Source organism: Mycena indigotica, assembly GCF_014461135.1.
Source record: "Mycena indigotica strain 171206Taipei chromosome Unknown Mind.scaff0014, whole genome shotgun sequence".
In the NCBI taxonomy this organism is placed as follows: Eukaryota; Fungi; Basidiomycota; class Agaricomycetes; order Agaricales; family Mycenaceae; genus Mycena; species Mycena indigotica.
Window position 1 is genome coordinate 404,254 of NW_023503013.1, and position 13,764 is coordinate 418,017.

At 54.7% G+C, this 13,764-nt stretch overlaps 2 protein-coding genes across 2 annotated transcripts; one reads left to right on the forward strand and one right to left on the reverse strand.

Annotated features, from left to right (window-relative positions):
* Positions 1-9,961: 9,961 nt before the first annotated feature.
* MIND_01302000 (uncharacterized protein) lies at positions 9,962-11,428 on the reverse strand (the record flags this gene model as incomplete). Its single annotated transcript, XM_037369480.1, has 4 exons — positions 9,962-10,330; positions 10,380-10,526; positions 10,579-11,270; positions 11,326-11,428. 4 exons carry the CDS (start codon positions 11,426-11,428, stop codon positions 9,962-9,964), a joined length of 1,311 nt encoding a protein of 436 aa, XP_037213978.1.
* Positions 11,429-12,072: 644 nt separating this feature from the next.
* Positions 12,073-13,434, forward strand: MIND_01302100 (uncharacterized protein; the record flags this gene model as incomplete). The annotated part of the gene is made up of 7 exons (XM_037369481.1): positions 12,073-12,107; positions 12,156-12,268; positions 12,321-12,557; positions 12,605-12,705; positions 12,760-12,894; positions 12,944-13,051; positions 13,105-13,434. The coding sequence occupies 7 exons, from the start codon at positions 12,073-12,075 to the stop codon at positions 13,432-13,434; spliced, it is 1,059 nt and encodes a 352-aa protein (XP_037213979.1).
* Positions 13,435-13,764: the final 330 nt, after the last annotated feature.

The following is a 13,764-nucleotide window of genomic DNA, read 5'->3' on the forward strand; positions in this document are numbered from 1 at the left end:
ACGGAAATCGGACGATAAAACTCGGGACGAGTTTCGCCTAGTGGGGGGTGATGTCAGGGTTCGGGTCGGGCCAACGGGCCCTATACGGCCCATCGGACCCTCACCACCCTTAGAGCCCTAGGGCTTGACAAGCCCTCATAATTCACAAGCTCAAAGCAATGAGCAACAACACTAATATCCCAGAGAAGGGACATAATCACGGATCGCGCTTTAGTCAGCCATCAAGCCATCATGACCCGCCATCAGGGATCATGATGCGCCGCCGGACGCCCTTGACAGCGGGCCCAATCGGCCCTAGACAACCACAGGGTCCAGGAGGGAGCTCCTTACTGTTGCATTGTCAAACACTCCTTAGTGTCGACATTGGCATGGCTCCTTTCCAGAGGAATGGTCCCTGGGCTCCTAGCGGAGCGACCAGGGACGACCAGAGACATCCCCTGCTCCCTTCTGATCGACCCTCAGCGGGCCCGATCGGCCCCTAGCGCCCACAGTATATAAAGACTAGAGTATTACTCCTGTACCTTAGGTTTAGCATTGAAGTCTCTTCCTTTGAACCCTACTCCGGCCTGGTCCCCTAGAGCGGGGTTGCTGCGACCATACCCCAGGAAAGGGGCGTCTAGACGACTTCCAACACTCCAGGCTAGCTTGCCTCATTGACCTGAGCCCTTGGTTGGGCTGGACAGCTCAGGCTCTTGTCTCTTATGTTCACCCTTGTCCTAGCCACTTCTTCTTGCTCTCTGGCCTCAAGCTCTGGGTTCCCCTGGTACGGGGCGATGGGAGGGAGCGGGCCCGATCGGGCCCGCATGTCACGCGTCACACCGCGCCGTCACGCGGTGTCTAGGAGCCACAGCGACTCGTTACTCCAGGAAAGGAGATATGTCGCCCCTTGGACTGGCAACCCTTCTCAAGCGCTCCAGGGGTCTCGGGCCCGCAGCCCCTGTTGCGGGGCGACTCCCCTCGACCCCCGAACCGTCGGGCGTGACCGCGTTACGTCACGCCCCGCCCGAACGGCTTGTTCAACTGGCCCAGCCTATGCCTTGCCCTATGTCTTGGGCACCAACTCTACTAGGCAGCGATCTTTGGCTATGGACTCGTTCCCTTCAGCAGGGGTAGGAAACTCTAGACGACTACTCGTATCCTGTGACACCGCTGTCACACAACGTGGCAGCGGGGCGTCTCGAGTCGCCCGAGCTGTCCCTACCCTGCTCTCTATTGCAGCAGTGGCACCATCTACGCTGCCTGGTTGCCAACCACCCAGCTATGGGGGTTGAACCATCTTTCCCACACTTGTCAGGCTGGCAGGAGACCGTCACGTGGGCCCGGGCCGGCCCTGTTCCTGACATAGATGATACTTAACAAGTAACACCGGGCACAATGGCAACGGGCGGTTGACAGATGGGAGTACATGCGGCGGACCCAACGGCGGTTTGCAAGGCAGTGGAACAGGCAGTCCCAACCTCTTTGTACTTTCTTTGTGTACTTTGCCTTTGAAACATCGTACCTCATGAAAGAGAAAAAAACATTGTTGAATTTCACACAAGCTGTCATCTTTGACTAATTATGTTGTATTGGACTGTCATTAATTTCAGTGCCGATTCCCAATGGTCGCTCAACGTTGCGCTCAACGGCAGTGCACCGGCCCGACATGATCTGTGCCCCGGGAAAGACACCGGACAGAAATCGTGCGACCTCAATAGAGTCATTGAGGACCTAGTTTCGGACGTGGAGCTCGGCCAGCTGGAGGGCCCACTTAGTTTGCCCTGAGTCCGTTGAGATGATGCTCACATCAACCGAGGGAACAGTTTTGGGCAGTGCTCTCCCTGCATTACGAAGTCGGAGGCCCGCGAGGGTGGTAACGGTGAGCGGTGTTGGCCGCTAGCCGTCTCCGTCGAGCTCGTCGCTGTCGGGGATGAGGTCCGCAAGGACAAGCTCTTCTTGCTGGGCAAAGGCATGCGCAACTTGAATGTCAGTCATCCGGCGTCATTAAACACAGCAGGTTGGCGCCAAATGGCCGCGGGGATGTCGGAAATCATGAGGACAAAGGCAGGCCAATAATGGCCGTTTGCGCAGGAATAGGAGCGTCTGGGGGGCCGCGGCAGCGGGGGTGCCGGGGAAAGAGCATCCACAACGTAATTCCCAAAGTTATTGTTTTCCATTCTGGCGATCCACTGTTTGCGTCACGCAGGACCAGTGGCTCGCGATCGACCCCGCGAACCCGGCGACGGGCCGTCTGTGGTGCGTGAGCCCTACTGGGCCAGCCCCGCTCTCCTGCGCGCGAGTACCGCCTGGTGCGTCTGCACGTCGAAACCACGTGCCCGGAGCTGATAATAGAGCGACGGCGCGCGCACGACGCCGCAGAGCATCGGGCAGCCTCTGTGCGCCGGGACTACAGCGGTTCTCGGCCCGGGGCCTGCGGCGTGCAACTACCTCTGTCGGCCGAAGAGCGAGGGCGGCGCGCCGCTGCCCGAGGTCACGCTCCTCCACGGCGGGCTGCTCACGTGTGCCTACGGGACGCCGCACACGCCCAGCGGCGGGTCGTGCATCTACTGGGTGCGTAGCCGGTCTTCTCTTTTCCCGGCTGATATGTGTTCCGGTAGACAACGACGGGTATGGTGACGAGCGCGGACCCAGCGGTGTACGTCGCGAACTGCCCGGCGACGGCGATGCCCCGCGCGGGGCATGTGCCGCAGCGAACCGCCAGAGGTACAAGTCGGAGAGCAACTTCACGGCGCTGCTGCGCAAAAAGAGGGAGGCAGTGAAACAGCGGGATGCCGCTGAGTTCAAGCACACCGTGGACACAACGTGGACATGATACCATAGTAATGAATTAATGATACCGGAGTTATAACCGGCAGAGGCATAAGCCCCTCCGCTGCAAGTTACTTCACCCTCTCAACCATGCGCCGCCACGCTCGTCACTGGTCCTCCGTACGGTTGGTGACGGCGGCAGAGCCAGAAGTAATTCGCGAGATGTCCGTGGGCACATGTGTTGCTGACCGCAGACGGTATCGCTCGCTTCTGTGTGAATGGAGGGTGGGACGGGACATCGACTGCACATAGAGGACACTTGATTCGAATGTAGAGCGTCGTTCGTCGTCAAAGTGTGGTGGAGCAAGGCGGAGGCGTGGAGGGGATGTCTGTGCCCAACGATAGTAGGCCGCAGGGGAGACAGCGCCCACTGAACCGGTGCTCCTTGATCCCCGCCACTACCCTTTGAGAGGTTGGAATAAAACGGCACAAGGCACAACAACATCTAATGCGCGTTGCTCTTGTGGTGCTCTAGCAAGGATAAGCGGGGGGAAGCAGGAAATAGCAGCACATGCACTGAGATTGACTGTGGAACAGTGATAAAGCGATGGGTGGAGAAAGAGAGACAGAGTAGGTCAGCATCGCAGTCGTTGAGGAGGGACTATCGCACTCACGTTGGTAGTCCAGTGTATAGGCTGGTATGCCGATGAGCACCGGCTTCGCGCTGGCATTCTTCCCACTGAACTAGTGCCCCTTGACTCCCGCTACTGCCGGCGCCAGCGCGGCCTGTCAAGAGCTTGGAGTAGAACGACACGAGGGGACCGAGCGGGCCAGCGGAGGCGCCCGACGGTGACGTGTCAGTCAACAGAGCGGAGGGGGTGGGTACAATGAATGTGGGGGTGGTGATTTTGGGCGGGACTAGCCCCACCGAGGGAGCGCCGGACGAGGGAGGCATGCATGGGCGGTGCGGTGATGACCGAAGGAGGAAAGTGATGGAAGAAACACGTGGTGATGGATTTTTTTTTTTCCTTCGCACGTCATCCTTTCGATTCCGCGTTTCTGGTAGTACTCATAGCGTAACATGAGTCAGCTCTTCAGAGCGGATTAGCAGCATTGTGTCAATACAGTCCACAAATAGTGTTGAGACTAAAAATTCAAATGTCATTCTTTCAGCTTTTTCCAGACAAAGAGATACACAAAGAAAACTTGGCTGCTGTTGGAACCGCCGTTGGGTCCGCCATACGGTCTGTCACACAGGCTGTCATTTGGACTGCCATCTACAGGCCGCCGTTGACATTGTGCCCGGTGTAAACTCGTTGGTGTCACACCAACGCTGCTCAGGCAAAAGCAAGGTCATTGGCTACGGCGCATGCGCCGGAGACCCCTAGTGACATATGATAGGTAGATTACCTTCGGGGTCCTTGTATGTAAGCTTCCTGACATTTGGCACTCCAACCGGTAATCAACGGAAGACTTTTGACACTGGACCAATAATTGCTATCCGTGATCACGACGCGATTAGTCACGGACTGACCTTGTACGCAATACATAAAATAAAATCCTGACTCGCGACGATGCGGCCACGTTTCCACCCTGGCAACTCATGTCCAAACGTCCTGCAACCCCAGAGCCTGGTCCTGCAGCAAAGGTGTGTTCGTGTTCGTGTCGTATGCCTTTCCATGCAAAGACTCACACTTGTTTGAGCTCGCCGTCGTAGCCTCTGACTTCGTCCTCAACGTCGACGACGGAGAGACGGTCTACCAGCACTGTCTTCTTCTTTCTGGGCAGTGCAATAACCTGGGAAGCGGAGAAGAGGACTTTGTGTCCGTGCATGTTACGGACAGCTTTGGGCGCCAAACGGGCCAGAGCTGGCCGGGCGGTCGCGGGTCGGTGGAAGGCGCTTGCGATGCTCGCTCCCGGGAGCAACACGGTGGAGCTGACACTGCACCATGCCGGTGCGGTTTCTCCTGCACACTCTGTCAAACTGGTCTACCAACCCCTCCTCCAACTCCCGCCGCTCCATCTCGCCATCATGGTCGCGAAAGACTCGCCCCTGCTCATCGACTGCCCCCCCGGCCAAGTACGGCGCGATTTCCACCGCCCACAGCACCCCAAGGGGGGTGTCACGTGTCAAAAAGTGACAACCCGGGATGGTCGGTCGGTCCCCCCTCCGGACCCTTAAAATTTTTTTTTGGTAGGGACTTTTTGACTGAAATTGTAAGTCAAAATTGCCTTAGAATGGGTTACAAGTACTGTTTGGTGCACTACACATCCATAATTAAGTATCAACAATCTCACAAGTGGTTATTTTTCAGTATCTCATGATTAGATGGAATATTGTGACCATATGGGGATGGATATCTGTACTCTGGAGTGAGATTTGTGAGACAATGACCATAGCAGGACTTTGTCCAGAAGATATATATATATCTAGGAGTCTATGTTTCTATTAATGTTCTTGGAAATTCAGAGGACCGACTGAGTTTGATGCTATCAGATCACATGACTGTGCGAATTACCTTCCTAATATGGTAATGTCACGTCACAGTCACGGTCGGTGGGTCCCCTGGAAGAGCTTAAACAAAAAGTCCAAGGTATGTTCCGTTATTTTTTTTCTGATACCCCCTTGCAGCACCCTCGAGGCGGCGGTCGCCAAGTTCCGGATGGCGGCGTATATGTGGCAGCAAGTGTGGCAGGCGCAAACGGCCGAAGATTTCCGGCTCAAAGGGCTTGGCCGGCGGTCGTTCCGTCTGGACGAAGAGTGGGCGCGCGACACAACATTCCGCGCGGGCTTCCAGAGCGACCGTCAACTAACAGGCGCGGTCCCAAAAATCCACGTGATCCGCTCCAAGAAGACCGTCGCCCAGCTGCGTGATGCAGATGTCGCACAACAGAACCAACATGGCCAGCGCAGAGATGACTTGCACAAGTACTTTGAAGACGCGCTGCGCAGCCACGGGTCGCCGTTCAACTCTGCCGAGCGACCGGTTGTCGCTGGCCTCATTCTCGACGCGCATTACTCCATCGAGCAGGATCTTATTCTGGGTCATGCAGCTTTGGGATGCCATAAGCCGAATGGCGTGTCGTTGGGTGTTTTTGGGAGCCATCTCACGTATTCCTGGCCGCGCTTCTTGGAGGAAGTCCCCGCGTATCTGCTCGACAGAACCCTCACGGGAGATACAGTCGGCAACGACAACGGGGAGTGTGGCACGATGAGAGAGGCCTGCTGGGTTGGCCAAGGCGCGTTCTTGCACGAGGTCGGCCATGCGTTCAGCGCGGATCACACGAGCGGGATCATGGCCCGCGGTTACTCCCGCCATTGGGCCCGCAATTTCATCGCCCACGAAGAGACGGCGAACGATGCGGTGTGGGATCTCCAGGATGCACTCAAGTTTCGCGTCTTGGAGCACTTCCTCCTTCCCGGCGACCCCGTGTTGAGTCCCGAAGATCGGCAAGCGGCGGCGGACATCACCTGCGAGCTGGTAAAGGATTCAGAAGAACGGAACCCGTTCTGTAGCTTAGTTGCAGGGCCGGAATCGCGCGGATTCAGGTGACCACCCCGGAGAAGACACTGCTCGTTTACCAGTCCCCGGTGCTTACCAACACGAGTCTCGCCGCTAGTGTCCAGGAGACCATCGCAAATGCGACATGCGAGGGCGGGAAGACTTTCGCCGTCGCTTTCACCGACCTCGAGAAAAAGTTCGACCGGACGGAGTCGCTGTCGATGTCGATCTTGGGACTCAACGGCAAGACGCGGGTCTGCGATGAAGTTTGGAAGATGCTCGCTGAGCTGCCGTTCATCCGCGTGCCGGGCACTTCGGTTGTCCTCCGGAAAACGTCTGTCAAGTCGGACTGGGACCCAAGAGAGAGGTTCTGGCACTGGGCTTTGTTGCTGCAGCGAAAACGCGCAGATGGGTCGATCGCGCGTGCGAAAGCGATTGATTTGCGGGTCGGGGCGATCATGGATGGCGCGGTTGTGTACTTAGTACTACGAGGACGGGACACAAGTCAACTGCGGGCCGGTCTCGCGCTACGGCACTGGCAGGCGGCACATGTTCGGCGGGCACGCCTCCTCAAAGAGCGGCATTCCGGTCAGCGCGAGCATCGCCCGAGTCGAGATCAACCGCGGCGGTGTAGACTATGGCTGGGGGTCTCTTGCGGGAATCCGAATGACGCTCGACAACGGCGTCAGTTGGGGCGAGCTTAATGGCCGGGCCTCGGCCACTTTGCAGCCGCAGAACGACGAGCGGATTGTGGGCCTGTTTGGGCGGAGTCAGCTTGGGTCGGGGTTCACGTTTGAGTTTGGGATTATTACGGCGAAGAAGGGCGAGGCGCTGCCGGAGGTGGTGTATGATATGCCGGAGCTGCAGAATATTGAGGGGAAGAAGGGGATGAATGCTGGTGTGGAAATGGACGAACAGTGATTCAGAGGAGGAGGAGGAGTGAATATTACTCTAGTAGACATCATGCTGCGTTTGTAGCTAATGGAAGAAAAAGAACCAATTGGTTGCATAATTACACTTTCCCAAGTGTTTATTTGGTATCGTTTGTAGCTGATAGAAGAAGAACCTAGGCCGCGTCCCCGTGCCGCCGGCTCACGCACCCTCCCGTCAACGCGTCGCGGCGCTCTCGCAGTCGACACACGCCGCGTTCGATGCCTGGCACAATGTAAGCATGCCAACTGACGAGAGCGATGCATAACTCACTGTATACAGCGTCGGACTTGAAGCGCCGAGCGCGAAAACTCCGCCGAAGAGTTGGACCGGGGTCCCGGCGATCCACGTGCCCGCTGACAAACGGCCACTGCTCTCTCTCTCTCCGTCTACTAACGCTGACAGCTACCCGCACAGCCGTGTCTCGCCCCCAGATCCGCCGTCCGCGCTTCTGCGAACTTGGACGTGAACGGCAAGCCGACCTATCTACCTGCCGGGGGCCGCCGCCGCGAAAATCTCGAAACTAACTACTTGGTGCTGGTATGTACCGCCCTCCGGCACGGCCAACGCCTTCAAAACCCCCCGGAACCTGCGGAATTGTGCACTGCCTGAGGAGCTGATTCAGCAAGTCGGGCCTCGGCGACAAACGAGAAGACTACTCGCAAGAGGCGAGCCGGAGGCGCTGGGCCATGGCAGACGAAGACTGGGAATGAAAGAATTTGGGGCGCTGGAACAAGGTAAGCGGCTGCCGGATTGGATTGGATTGATACACGGCACGGTCCGAATGACGAACGCCGGTTTCCAGAAGTTATCCCGGTGTACATACTAAGTATCTACACCTTCGCCCCTGGCCCTCCCTGTTACCAAATAGCCGAGCTCACGAGGTAACTATACTATGTCCCCCGTGGTAGAGCTACCACAATAACTGAAGGGTTACTGTCTCATAAAACAATCGATGAGATCTCCGGAGGTACCGTGGTGTATGATATGCCGGAGCTGCAGAATGTCGAGGGGATGAATGCTGGTGTGGAAATGGAGGATGAGTCGGAGGAGGAGTGAGTCGCGTATGCTGTGTTTGTAGCTAATAGAAGAACTTCGGACGCGTCCTCGCGCGGCTCACGCACACTCGTGTCGCGGCGCACACGCAGCCGACACACGCCGCGGTCAATTCCTGGCACAATGTAAGGACGCCAAATGACACAGTGACGCACAAACTCACCTGTGGATTTAACTGCACGGATCCAAGCCCTGGGCATGTCCGTCGAGCTGCACGTTGGTAATTATAAGAAGACTGAGTCTGACTGACGGTGATTCAAGAAAACTCGGAGCTTACCGGCCGGAACACTAATAGTCCGCTGGAGATAAGTAATGTCAGTCAGTAAATCAAGAGACCACACGTACTCTGCGGCAGCCTTGTCCGAGCACGAAAACAAGCTTGCGCTCGACACTGGCAGGGCCGGTGTCCCGGCGATCCACGTGCCGGCTGACAAACAACCGCCGCCCTTTCTCTCTCTTCGTTTTCAACCAGCACCACATCTGGTTCCGTCAGCCTGAGAGCGGCAATGCCCCCACCAGCTGCACCCGTGTCCCTTCTCTAGACCCGCCGTCCGCGCTTCCGCCAACTTGAACTGCAAGTCGACCTGCCGGGGCTCGTCGCCGCATCTCACAACTCGCTACTTGGTACTGGTGTCTACCGTTCGGCACGGCCAACGCCTCCAGAACCTCCGGAACGGGCCGAATTCGACGCTGCAGCAAGAGCTGGGTCAGCAAAGCGCCGACAACCACAAAACTGCTTACGAGGAAAATGTCTGAGCAACGGCGAGCTGACGTGCCTAAAAGTAATCAAGGCGGCGCAGCAGATTTGAAGGGTGCTGGTAATGGTTTGGGGGGTCTGGTGGGACTGGCGTGAAGGAAATGACAGGCTTAAAACCAGGTAAGCAGGTCAAACGAGTCGCCTAAAGTAAAACTCACCTAGACCGAGCAGCCAACGAACTGAGACCAGAAAACTAGATCCAATGTCAATCTCAGCAGCGACAAGACTGACGACAACTCGCCAATAACAGGACTCGAATTTTGGATGGCATTTGATGAGGGCGACGATGCAGGATGGGCGGGAAGGAAGGAATGCGTGGCCCTGGAACAAGGTAAGTCAGCGGAAATCACTATCCTAACATTAAGCTTCACCATTTTGAAGATGTCGAGCAAGTGGGAAACGAGCCGGGGCTGAGCTTGCCCCAGACTTGTCATTTGCGGCAAGGGAGCAAGGTCAACGCACGCAGATTCTGGGGAGTGCGGAGGCAAAGCGCTGTAGGAAGGTCAGCGTCGCGAACGGGGAGCAGCACTTGCAACTCACCCAAAACTAGACTTCCCGGCGGCTCATTTCCCCACTCGCGCACAACCGCTAGCTCGGCGACATACACAACTCGAAACTTCAGGTCTGGAATCTTATTGGTCACGCCAAAAGGACGACGAAACACTGACCAACAACGACATTGTCTGCGACAACCGCGACTGCGGCAACTTGGAATTTGGAACAAGAGATAGGAATGACGACGAGGAACAGGGAGCGGGGAATGGTACGAATGAACGCCAGTTGGTGCCATGGTCGACTGTGATAACTAGGTGGGCGGCACTCTCAGCGCGACCAATCCACCTACTGATCGACTTGAAGGGTACTTGGCACTGAACTAACAAACAATTGAACTTGTATGAATTCTAATTCAACTATGACAACTGGACCTATATGACATGGCTACAAGCCTTGAAGCATCCCTTGATATCTAAGAACCCGGGGTCACTCGGCCAAGTCCACAAACATGCCACCGAACACATAGCTCAAACTGAAAGCGCAGAAGAACCTTATTGACTTCGGAATGTTTCTTGCGCGTGGTAGGTTTATATGGTTGTGGCTGATAGTCTTGAGGTATCGTAAGCGGCGGGAAAATCGACCGGCCTGCTCCAACAATTGTAGCAGCCCGTCGCTCAAATGTGTATATCTTCAGTCCGTTTGATGCTTTATCAATACCGAAGTGGTTGGCGTCGAACAAAGAGTGAAAGAAGTTTAGCATCATTATTCCATTCTCAACAGTGTCGATGCCTCTGTTAGTCGAGAGTGCATCGATAACTTTTTGACTAGCAATGTCTTGCAACTATTGACTCTTCAGATTACGAAAAGCATGGCTAGAAGTGAAAATTTACCCTGCCGTCCAACGCATGGGCCACAATATGGCACGCGTTGAATCCTTCATAAACTGGACCACGTGGCCATGGCCTGTTTGGGATAGCATATCCAGATATGCGGCATCGAAAGTCGCGTTGGCGACAATGTACTCGGTGCGTAGCTTTCTAAAGTTTAGAGTTAGTGGAATGTCCCATATTGAGTTGAATTAATCCTCACTCGGCGAGCCTTAAGCTTCTTGCCACTGGCAGGGAGAACACCGCCGTCACTATCATCCGAGTAATCATCATCCGACCCCGATTCGTCGTCTATGTCAATGTCATCGTCTGGATCTGGGTCGGTTCTTCCGGCCTTGGTTGTGTCTCCAACCGTGTTTGAGCCTGAGCCGAGAGTGCCACTGACAGTTTGCGAGAGACTCTGAATCGGAGACTGTAGAGTGACCCCACTGGCAACACTTGCATTTTGAGCCGTTGCCAGTCTGCTCATTGACTGTAGAGAAGAGTAGATCAATTCAGGTTTCACGGGGTGAAGAAGCTTCTCGTGGCTTTCAGATTGCATCAACAGTAGATATTGCCCTGCCACTGCCGCGGTTTCAATGTCGTCCGTCATACCCTGGAACTGACCGGCCGCTGCATTAGTTATAATGTCTTGGACTAGTCGGGTGAATTCCAAGGCAGGAATATCTCCAAGAAGTTGTTCAAGCTGAGAAATGGGATCCCTAAATTCGTATGGACCAAAAAGCACCCATTTGAAGCCGGGATTCTTTCTGGTGATGATTTCCAGATATTTGTAGAGGTCGTGCTTTGTCAGTGGCCACCAGAATTCCAAGTTGTGCTCTAGTCCCTCGATCGCTGAGTGTAGCTCGCGGTGCAACGCTAGCGCTAGTGGCGGCCTTGGCCAAGTGTGACATCCTACGGAATCTGGTGTCAGCCTTAACTTGAAATTTAAACAATATTGAAATTGAACCTCCGACAATATATCGCATGCCCTGATATCCTGTTTGGCTTGACCATATGTGAATATTCCTCTCGTTGCGATTGACGTAATTTTGTGGGCTGTAGGCTGCCATCTGAAGTCAAAGGCTTCAAGTAATATCAACAGACAACGGGCAACTAGTAGTGGGTGCCGTGAGGAAGAGACAGGGATTCCTAGGCCTCTTTTATATGTGGACCAGAGAACCGGTACAAATATTGCTTATGGCCACATCACTGATCAGTGCCATTCCCATTCCACCACGCGGCACTTGGTGACTCGGACAGGATCAGGCTGTTTGTCAGTGCAACTTGAAGATGCCGCGATGGCTGACTCCGAGTCTGAACCAATGACTGCAGTCTTCGCCCCAGAGTTTGAGCCACAGTCTTCAAGTTGTCAACTTCTGGGTCATCATGCGACCGTCCGATGTGGACTCAATTGAAGTCCCATTGAAATTGGCGGCTAGTTGTTGCTAATTGAACGTTATTGAACGCCGCATCAGCATGTACTAGTACACAGCAACCTGAGAGTCATCATGAATCTGGGGCACACGTGGCCACAGCCTCAGCTCAGATTTCAACACGAGTCTAAGCTCAAGAGTCAGCCCAATGTTTGAGTCACTGGCAAGTAGTTCTCGAATGTTCCCAATGCTGTCATCTTTGAGTATAAAAAGGGACCTCAGAGTTCATGAAAGCGTGACGTCGCCTGTGACGCCACTTATTGCTCGACCACGACTTGACAATGTCACTTAAATTCGACATGGACGCCACTGGCTCGTATGGTTCACCCCAACATACTGGAACTCCCTTTGAGTATTATTCCAGGTTTCTTGTATCCAAGAGAGTTGCCCAGCAAGGCCGAAACATGCACGTCTTTTCGATTATGATCAAGCCTGACTATCCGCGCCGTGACAAACCGCAAGCTATACTGGCTGGAGGTATGATTCAAGCTCTGAAAATTTGCGGACATCCCTAATCTTTGGCTCACAGGTTTCAATCTAAACCAGATACCATTGACTGCAGCTACTTTCTATCGCTGGTTGGAATTCTCGGGCTGTAGCAGCCCCGTCAGTCGAGAACCCATCAAGGAAAAGGTGGTCTTGCGGCGGATATCACTTGAAACCATCGAGACTGTTCCTTTCATGGTCCAAGGCGTAGAAGGCCCTCCAATCGCTCGCGACTCGAGTGACCCGCTTGAGCCTGGAACATACGGCATTTTCTCAATGGGTATACCTCCACTGCAGGGCTGTTCGGTTCACTCACAGACAACTCAGATGGAGAACCATACTCATTGCAAACTCTTGGATGCGCTGAATATGAGGCGGAATCTTTCCGTGATGAAGAAACGGTGCTTAGCAACAAGTACCCCGGGCAGGTACTATGTCGTGTTCCTCCTCATTGGTCAGGGCTGATAGTACTATGAAACCAGAACGATATCCCCGCTGATCTATCAACACGCGTTCAGAGCCGCGACCAGCGGCGATGCTGTATTACTGGTCGGACTGACCTTCCAACCGAAATTGTTTGGATTTATCCGCCTTTGTCCTCGTACTTCGTCGATGGCGTCCTGTTTTCCACTTCATCATCATTCGGAGTACTCACATGAACTTTAGACCAACCCAGTCAATTTCGATCAGTATAAACATGTTGACAATCTTGTTACAGTATGCACGGCTCTTGTGGACCCGCTCCAACGCAACCTAATCAGTGTTGATGTTGAGGTTACTTATCTTCATGCATTCAATTAAGATTCCCTAACATGGTCATTTTCCAGGACAACGCACGGATTATCATCTTTGACAAGATCACAGATGATATATCGAGACTATTGCCTACAAACCTACAGACTCCGCTGCCTACAACGACAGTGCAAGACTTCTGGCGCAGGAACTTCGATCGCACTCTCAGCCTGTACTTTCCTGGAGGCCAAGCCGGCCCTCCGGATGTAATTCAGCATGCAACTAAGTGCTTGGAGCAGTTGCGCGGCGGCGCCACTCCCCGCACTCCGTTTAGGCGGCACTGGCGGGCCCTCCTTGGACAGGAGGTGATGCAGGAGGTGATCCGTGTGCACAAGGAGCAGACAGTGTTGAGTCGTAGAACATAGAACAACCCGATTAGTGTTAGTGCCAATGTACGCTGAGTCAAGACTCAATGTGATACAATTTGAGCTTTTTGAGTCCACTCTCAAGCTGGAGGCCAGCTGGAGGACCGGCTATAGGTGTCACGAAGGAAAAAAAAGATAAGACGATGCAGATCCCAGCGAACCACGTGCCCTTCCTCTCTCTCTCCGTCTACTACGACGACCGCATCCCGCCTCCGTCCAACGCTAACAATCATTCAATGCCCCGACCCGCCACAGCCATGTCTCCCCCCCAGATTCGCCGTCCCCGCTTCCGCCAACTTGAACGGCAAGCTGACCTGCCGGGGCCCGCCG